Raw genomic sequence first — 9,949 nt, 5'->3', positions numbered from 1 at the left:
AGTGGGAACCAATCAGTCTGGATATAATGTCCGATCACAGTCTTGATGTATATGGATGATAGATGGTCCAAAAACTGTAAAAAAAATTTATTTTATTTAATTTTATGTTCCCTTTATTTAACGTTGGACAGTTTTTCATAGTTATAAATACTAATTTATGCCAACAAGATAGATAAAAACACTATATAGCGTATAATTAGAGTAAAAAAAAATTAAAATACAGTACAGAGTTTGCATGAACAGTAAATTTTGACTCCTACGATTTCAGAAGCAAATTCTTTCAGTGTTTTAAGAGATTTTGTATTTTTGGGCAAATGATTTTAAGCCGAACCTGCTCTCAAGTCGAAGGAGTTAAGGCAAACTGCGTTTTTCGGAAAAGGAAGTTTGACTCTAGAGCCACATTTAAGATCAAGTATGGTTTTATTTTCAGGATTTTCGGGATCAATAAATTTAATTATTTCAATTTTTTCAAATGCATCCCATCCTATATCCTATTTCAGGGCCAATGTGGTTTAGAGATTTATAAACTTCCTGTACCATAAGTTGAAGGTTTTGTGAATGAACAGATTGACACTTTGATAATTTTAATAGTTCATCATACGAATCTTTGAAATTATTTTGCTTCGCCCGGAGAGATCTAAAGTGTGTATGAATGATCAAAGTGTGGGCCTGTTTACTACAAAACATCCATATCAATGGACAATATGTAAGTGTTGATAAAATGTAGCAATTAAATAATACATCTGCTTGGCTTTGATCCAAGTAAGGTCTTATCCTCAGTATAATCTTAGTTTTTATTGATACCTTTTTGCAGATATCTTGGACATGAGGATAAAAACTTAGTTGACTATCAATATAAACACCTAATAGTTTGACTGTCTCTGAAGAATTTAAATCAAATTTAAATTTAATTGAGATATTTGCGTTTCTTGTACCTGGATTTGCAACAAGGGAGTTTATCTCATACCAGAATGAGATTATTGATAAATCTGATTGAAGGTCGTTAATGTCCTCCTCTAAAGTTTCTCTCCACTTGTGCAATGTGTTGTCATCAGCAAAGTTACAGAGATCATTTCCATTTACAAAATAAAATAAGTCATTCATAAAAAAGTTAAATAACATAGGACCTAAGACAGAGCCTTATGGTACTCCCATGTCAAGGTCAAGGTAACTGCTGAAACAGGTACCTATACGCACTCGATGTTTTCTCTCACTGAGATAGCTATGTATTAGATTTAGACTTTACCATAGGTATGGAGTTTGGCAACAAGAAGGTCATGAGGTAAGCAGTCAAAAGCTTTTGACAGGTCCATCAGAATAGGGGGGGTTTTCACTTTTACGGTACGACGGTATTGGGCCTTTTTTTCCCCGGTAAATCGGTATTACCAGAAAAAAACGACGGGATTACGGTATTTCATTTTCTACCGGTATTTATAAAAATTGGCGCTTTCATAGATTTTTTTCAAAAACTGTATATCAAAAACGTCTAAAAATACCAAATTTGATACCCCTTTTTTACGTGTTTTTTACACTTTCCGCAAAATGAATTTTGACTTTAAAAGCTCATAAGCAAAGAACAAGTTGGTCAAATTTAAAAAGTGATAGCTCAAATTTTAAGTTAGGATATCTACTTTCTAAATATCAAAACTCCAAGCACTTTGGGACATTTTTTCGGCGTCAAGACATCGGGAAACGTCTGAACTTTTTCGTGGGTCACCCGGTAGTTTTTGAGAATTGGAAGCATTTCTTCCTGTTCGTCAAAATAAGATCGATACAAGTACCTGTTTTCTTTTTCCAACAGGTTTTTTCTTTGATTAAGTTTGAAAGATCGTGGGTTTCAAAAGGATTTATTAGGGTTTCATTGTCAGACTCTAAGTTAAAATCACCTGCTATTATATAATCTTCGTGATCGGCTGTATAAAAATCTATGGTATTTGATAAATTTTGAATAAAAATATCCTTATCGCTTTTAGGATTTCTATAGATGAAAATGACCAACCATTTTCGTTTTCATAGATTAAGTTCGAAAGCTATAATTTCCATCCCATCATCTAGTGTGTGATTTGAATGTTGACGTATTAGAATATCGCTTTTAACATACACCAGAAGCCCCCACTCCGACTCGTGCAGTCGAGTCTCAAAGGTTTTTAACCTTTTGCAAGAAGATTTTTACTCATAAAGGAGCTGTCAATTTTAGTTTCAGCGATAGCTAATACATCGACATTTCCATCAATAAAAGTCATAAGATTCTTTCAAAATTTTTAATTTTTCATATTCCTCAACATTTGGGTCATTACCATCCAATGTATTATCTTATTGCTTTTCCAAAAACGACTTGAAATTTACAGTGAGCTTACCAATACCTCTAGCATTAAGGTGGAGTTTCTTTCTAGCGAGGCAACTCTGATTAATATTTGAATTATCAATAAGCGCAATGTTTCTAGACTGATAGAATGATTTGATTGACTTATTCAGTGCGCTAACTTTCTGATACGCAGATTGAAAATCCTTTCTCAAACAAACCTCTGAAAAATAAAGCTGTGTATCTGGACAGTTTCGACGATCGCGCTGAAGTTTTCTGTTGTGTTCAAAATATTTTTGGTCAAATCGTTAGTCCCAACATGGATTATAAGCTTGTCCGGTTTTGTCTTTAACGATGGTTTGATGTAGTCCTTCATGTCCGATGAGGTGGAGCCACCGAAAGGTTTTACAGTTGTCAAAAATGATTTTGTTGATACCCCATCACTGTGAATCCCATTCACCATACTATCCCCACAAATAATCACACGTTGTCTATTAACATTTTGTACATTTTGTTTCTCTTCTCTCTTCTTACTTTCAACTTCAACTGTATCATCAACCTCATTAAACTGGAAGTCAATAAGTCCATTGGGAACAGAAGGAGAAGGAGATTTGACAGCACAATTTTCAACATTAATCTTTCTTTTGTTACATTTATCGTTTGATTGATTTTGACTTTTGTTTGTAACTTTTACGTTTGATGTTTCTGTAAATGATGAACGAGATTCATTTACAGAGTTTAGATTGTTGTCAATTAACTTTTCAATCAAGTGATCCTTTTTTCGTAGTTCATCCTCCAGATAAATAATATGACTTTCGAGATGACTCACCAACCTTTCATATGGTGTTCTTGTGATCTGCCAATGTCCCTTGTAAATCGTCGAAGTTTAGAATCAATATCCATAGAAATGGATTCCTTCAACTTGTTTGTGAGGTGTTTTTCTTTTCCTTCCTCAAAAAGTCTATCGATATACTCAAAAACAGCTTCAGTGTCATTTTTGGTTGAATGGGTTGAATTTTCAGCCATCTTTGACACGCGACACTCCTTCAACACGTCCTCACTCTAGCGGATAGTGAAAAACAAATATGATTGTTATCAACAAGAAGTACGATCATTAGGCATGACCTGGAGTAATACCTTTAAGGGAACATTTTTGGCGAGAACTTATTTTGGCAAACAACTAAAGTCAGCAAAAACTTATATCGTCGTGAGAACGAATTTTGGTGAATGAATATATTTTAAATTTTGACAAGAACTTATTTTGGCGAATGGCCAGGCAAATCTTCCCTTTCTATTACCTTTTTTTAATGATTGACGGCAAGAATCAATTTTGGTTAGAACTGAAATTGGTGAATTTCAAGTAAAAACAATTATATCTATAAAAACATGAAGGTAATAGTGCTCTATACCAAAAAAAACAAATAGAACTGATTCAGAATTATGCATTTTAGATTTGATAATCCTTCGAGTGAAAATGACAGTAACGTATTTTTTTTGCTTGTTGACAAATAAAATTACAATTTCCAATCATGTACCTAGAAAATATTTTGGCTTAGAAATGGTATAAAAAGACATAAATTATATCATATGGAAAGAATCCCCCTCCCCTTTTTGAGACTTTTTTTGCTAATTTTTCTGAAATTTTCTCAAAAACGCGAATATTCTTTAGAAAGCGACTTTACCACGGTGCACGACTATCCTTATATTCAATGAAAAATTATGATTTTATATCATATCGGATAGAAAAAGAACGGTACAATACTTACAACACCCTCTACGATCACCTTTTGAGCCATGCTGCTGTTCAAAACAAAGTAAAATAGAGAAAAACTACTATTATTATTAACGATTTTTGTAAAGCGATAAACGGTAGGTGGCATCTTCAATTTAATTCTAAACCTGTCGAACGTACTAACTGCTCTGGCTCAATATGAAAAATATGAAGAAGAGCCCTAGGGATTCACCCAGTGTTCAAAGTTTCTGTCCTATCAGACCATTTATGGAGCCTTTAGTTTCTACCCTCGTGTGCAACTCCACTAAGATTAAAACTTTTGAGAAAAAAAAACCCGTGGTTTCCCAAGGAAAACAAGTAAAAAATTTCCATCAAATTGGACCATTTTTGAAGTCACCAGCGTTTCTCAAAAACATTTAGGGTGAGGGAACTGACTTACCAGACAGACAAAAATTCTCAGATGCTTGTTCATCTTACCTAACAGTGTTTGGTTGACATAATTCTTTACTTTTGTGAATATTCCAACTACGCCGCTGAGCACTTCGTCTTCATCTCCATCACTTTCTCCAGGAAACGAGTTCATAGCGCATTGTGTGAACAAATAATAATAGTATTAATGAAAATAATTGGCTTTGATAATTACTCTCGGTTACCTAACAAAATCTGGGGGCTAAGGCTTAGCTATTAGTACTGAACAATGTTTTTGGGGAAATCTGTTTGACAATGATTATTTTTAAGATTTTGTCAATAGTTTCACAAGAAAGTTTCATGTTGTCAGCATGACAATAACATAGTAGAAGTACTAATTACTTTGTCCTTTCTAGCCAATTTGATGCTTTTATAGCAAAATTTGAAAACCATCGAAAATATTGACATTAAAGGAGAGAAAAATAATTACCAGACCTTCAAAATATTAAAAAAATATTGAATTATTGAAATTATTGCCCTGTACAGCCCTGTATGCTTTTTTACGGACGCACTGTAACTCTTGCAGACTCTTGAAAAATAATGCTGTATTTAAAATAAACTTTCTTGACAAGTCATCACCAGGTGCATGATTTGAAGAATTAATTAATTACTCCGCTATTTCACTACCGCATAAGCCTTATAACAAAATAAAAAGTGTTTACCTTGTGAAATTTGGTGCGCAAATTCGTGAGGTATTATCTTCCATGGAAATAGAAAGCCTATAAAATTTGAAACAAATACTGAGATTAATTAAACTAAATAACAAAAATATGTCATACAGTAGAGTAGAATCTTTCGATCTCAATTAGGCAAACAGAAAGCTAGGGTAGTTGTAATTACTTAAAACAGTTTATTACATTCAAAAAGGACAATTTTGAAAAGTAAAAAAATCATAATTGACATATTATTTTTGAAAGTTCGAGACGGATACGGTATGTTCCAAAACGATTTTTGAAACTCTTGGTATGATATACACACTTTTTTGTATAAAAAGAATACTGTACTTTGGTCATAGTCTATTCTTATAAAAAAGTGTGTACTCTCAAATTCAATTTCAGGAAGTTTTTATAACTTTGCCAGTGTCAATAATACTGTTTAAGTGTGGTATCTATATAGTTACCTGGTACCGTAGTCCCGTAATAATATCCCGGAATATAGCTAGTTGTTGCACAGATTTATTCAAACGGGGACTGCAAAAAGATAAGTGAAATTAATGTGTAGTAGCAATTTTTCCGAAAGAAATAACTTACTCTTTTTAGTCGATGTCTTTGACGGAACTTTCAAATCTTTTATTGTACAGCCCTTGTCCTCACAAAATCGTCTATTTACACCGGCAGACGGGTTACCAAACGACGCGGCGTAACTCTTTATGCTCTAAGAAAGGTATGAAAAATTTCAGTTGAGATGCAAAACCATTACAGTGAATCGCGATGCAAAAAAAGTCAAGAGATCAATTTTCGAAATGTATTGACAGGTGGGGGGAGGAACCTGGTTTCTTCTAAAAAACATTTTGGAAACCCCATCTTATAAGCACAATACGTGTTTTAACTATAATTGTTTTAGACTTAGCAAATAACTCTTAATAAAATAACTTAATATCCTAAGTGAAGCACTATCCGGGTAGCAATACGAAAATTCGATTCCAACCACGGACGCATAACGGCAAAAGTCGAGCCATCGTCTAATCTTCTTATTATAATTTCCAACTTTAAAACAACGGAAAAATTAAAAGTTTACAGTGGTTCCCCAGAATGCCGTTTTCGTGACGTCATAACTCAGCCCGCCATTTTTGAAAAATTCGATATTTTTGGATTTTCTTGTAGTAAACCGACTATATTTTCAGAAAAATTCAAACTGGTCTCTCAGAAACCTTGTGAGAAAGCACAATTTCATTTTGAAAATGAAATTAACTCCAATGGCAAAAATTGGGAAAAACTTCAAATTGGGAAAAACTTCAAATTGCCATAAATCCACCATTATGGATTTTAAGACCAAAAAAATTTGGGATTTTACTCAGTTCACTATACTGAATAACATATCCAAAAATGAAAAAAAATATAAGTTTCAAACTATTGGACCTGCCCCGCTCTTAAAAAAACTGGCTCTTAAATCTTAAGATCCCTGGTCTGTAAAATACATAATATTAGAACTTAACATTTTAAGGCTTTCTGAATTTATTTTGATAAAGTCAGCAAACTTTTTAAGAAGAATGTTCAATCCCTTTAAGTTGGAAAAAAGTTGAAAAGTGGTTGAAAAAAGTTGTCAAAACGTAAATTTAAGCCATTTTTTCCAAATCTGGTCTGTAAAATACACGCTTGATAGACACTTTTCTGAAGAGAAAATTATTCTATATATTGTGGAAATAGAATGAAATATTATTGGACATTCAGCGGTTTTAAATAAAACAGTAGAGAGAATTTTAAATTTTTTTCTAAAAAACAGTTCTGGTTCTGGTCTGTAAAATTTATATTTTGAAATTTTGCACCCTCAGGACTTGGATTCACAATTTGAATGATTGTCTTAGTGAATATACTTTAATTCAACCCTACAGACCTCAATTCCACTCTTAAACTTAGAATTTGAAGCAAAAAAATTTAAAGAATAGTTAAGATTTTTCGAAAAAATGTCCGTATTTTCGAAAATATTAGCTATTCTGGTCTGTAAATTACACACTGATCACGTGACCGACCTAAAATTTTCCTCAAATATATTTTGACATATTTAAAACATATCTTTAAAGTTTCATGGCCATACATCCTGCATTTGATGAGATATGTCCATTTTCTTAGGCCATACCCCCTTTGAAATTATCACCCTCGAGGCCACACTGCCCCTTCTTTGGAGGACCATAAGTCTTGGTGAAGACACTTAGAAAAGTGCCAGCATCGTTTTTCTGACTCTCCAATAGCTAACCTTTCGAATGGTGCATAACACAAATAGTCCTTTTTTTGATACCAATTCCGCCCTTATCTCATGGACTTAATTAGAGATGGGAAAATTGATAGAAATCGTATATTTTACAAATATCTGACTGATGTTGTGAATTTTTTCTTTGAAACTAAATGTGTCTACGACCCAGAAGTTGTAGAATTTTTCAATTTTCGACCGCCGGAGCAAATTTTTTTCCGTGAAATTTGGAATATAAATGACATTTTGAAAGTTTTTGAAAATGAACTCTCTGCGAGGGAGAAAATTTCAAAAGATTTATTTTCTAACAAAAACAGTTATTATTCAACAACAAAAAAGTTATTCGTTTCACAAAGAAATAATCATCATCACAAAGAGAAGAGAGAGGAAAGAAAGAGCGGTGAACAACAAAGAGAAAGGAATTCACCAATGTGCGTCTTTTGTCGTCGAGGCCAAGCCTCTAAAAATTGTGAAATAATAACAAAACCTGAAGTCAGGAGATCAATTTTTCAAAGAGAAAGACGTTGTTTTATTTGTTTTGCAGCTAATCATATGTCTTCTAATTGCTCGAAAAAGTGGAAAATGCTTTAAATGTGGCGGTAGACATAACAATGCCATCTGTACCTTTAAAAAGAAAGACGAGTCTAAAAACGATTTAGAAAGCCCAGCTCCTACTCCTCCTGCTACAACTCAAAAAATTGAGCCTGACACAACGACATAAAACTTGACTTCTGAGGAATTTCAAACTGTTTTGTTACAAACTGCTGTTGCAAAAAATCAAAAACGGAAAAGAATTCGGAAAACTTACGTCTCTTATTTGACAGTAGTAGCCAGCAAACTTACATCAGCCCTGAAGCGAAAAAACTTTTGAAACTAGAACCAATTGACAAGAAAACAGTGAGCATCAAATCCTTCGGAAACGGAAAATCTGAAAAGGATTTAGAACTTGTTGAATTTGAAGTGATTTCAAAAACCAATGAAAAAGTTTTGGTGAAGGCCTTAGTAATCTCTATAATTCCCCGTTGAAAATTGATATTTTGATTGGGTGCAAAGATTACTGGAGATTTGTTGGGAGTAATCAAATTAAAGGGACTTCGGGTCCTGTTGCTGTTGAAACGAATTTGGGTTTTATTTTGAATGGTCCGGTTGATGAGAATTCCGGAAGCTCTAAAACGTCAGTGTTTAGTACGCATACGATGAAATGTGCTACAAGTCGTAGTCCTGATGAACAGATCAGAGAAAGTTAGGCGAAGTTTTTTGAGGCAAACCCGAAAAGTGACCCCAACGTACAAGAGATTCTTGATGATTTCGAAAGTGACACAGTTTTCAAAGATGGTCATTATGAAATTAAGTTACCCTTCAAGGAGGAGATTACAAATTTGGGAGACAACTATGCCAGAAGTAAGATTCGTTTGAAAAATATGGTTCAGAAACAGTTCAAAGACAACCCAGAATTTTTGAAAACTTATGATGAGATTTTACAACAACAGCTCTCCGCCGGGGTGATCGAAAAGGTTGAACATTACGAAATTGGTCAAACACATTACTTGCCGCACAGACCGGTAGTGAGAGAAGATAAACAATCTACGAAAGTGAGAATAGTATTTGATGCATCAAGCAAAAGTTACAAGGGAGGAGAAAGTTTAAATGACACTTTGAATCCTGGCCCGTCGATTACAGAATTACTTGGAGATGTTTTATTGAGATTTCGTAGTTACAATTATGCATTTACGGCCGATATCGAGAAAGCCTTCCTTCAAATAGGAATTAAACCAGAACATAGAGATTTTGTTCGTTATATTTGGTTTGAAAACCCTCACAGTATCGATTACGAAAATTTTGCAGAAAATAAACTTTGTGAATATCGTTTTTTGCACGTGTTTTATTTGGGTTGAATGCATCCCCCTTTTTGTTACAAGCCACATTAAATAAACATATCACAAACTGTACAGACTCTCTCGAAAACAAAGAGAAGTTGAAAAATTCTTTACATGTCGATGATATGACGTCAGGAGCTAACACAATTGAAGAAGCTGTTGACTTTTATATGAGTTCTAAAAGCAACCTCCACGATGGAGGCCATGGCTTATAAGCAGGTCCTAGGTCCCCCCTAAGAATTTAGGTGCCCCCTAGGATTTAGGTGACCCCTATTGGAAAAATATCCTAGGTGGCCCCTAAAAGTTCAAAAATCGAAAAAAGCTAAAAATTGAAATCGTAGATATACTTTTAGAAAAACTTTCTTTTTTGTCAAGTGTAATTAAATACAACAGTTTTAAAAATAGCTACTTAAAGGCAAACAAAAGAAAATAAAGTTTATCACTAAAGATTTTTATGGAAAAAGGTTTGCGAGAGGTTTCAAGGTTTTGTAAGTTGGGGTGCAAATCCCTTGCCAGACAGTTATTATCTATTCTAAGCAGTGTAAGAGACTAAACTTTTCAGAATTGAGCCACCGTGTTGATAGCAGAGTATTGATATGAGTTTCCCTTACATTGCTTGGTTTAAAGGAATGGCCAAACTATAGTCTGGTAGGCCGCTTACAA

At 33.8% G+C, this 9,949-nt stretch overlaps 1 protein-coding gene across 1 annotated transcript; it reads left to right on the top strand.

Moving 5' to 3' along the window:
* The first annotated feature begins 8,830 nt into the window (after positions 1-8,830).
* Positions 8,831-9,304, top strand: LOC136816384 (uncharacterized). The gene has a single exon (XM_067072713.1). It carries the CDS (start codon positions 8,831-8,833, stop codon positions 9,302-9,304), a length of 474 nt encoding a protein of 157 aa, XP_066928814.1.
* The last annotated feature ends 645 nt before the right edge of the window (positions 9,305-9,949 follow it).

Source organism: Clytia hemisphaerica, unplaced genomic scaffold, assembly GCF_902728285.1.
Source record: "Clytia hemisphaerica strain Z4C2 unplaced genomic scaffold, Clytia hemisphaerica genome assembly, whole genome shotgun sequence".
Classification (NCBI taxonomy): Eukaryota; Metazoa; Cnidaria; class Hydrozoa; order Leptothecata; family Clytiidae; genus Clytia; species Clytia hemisphaerica.
The sequence above is the reverse complement of the archived record's forward strand: the minus strand, read 5'-3'. Positions and strand labels throughout refer to the sequence as shown.

Coding starts and splice junctions, on each gene's coding strand:
- LOC136816384 (XM_067072713.1), top strand. CDS start 8,831: ATGGTTCAGAAACAGTTCAAAGACAACCCAGAATTTTTGAAAACTTAT.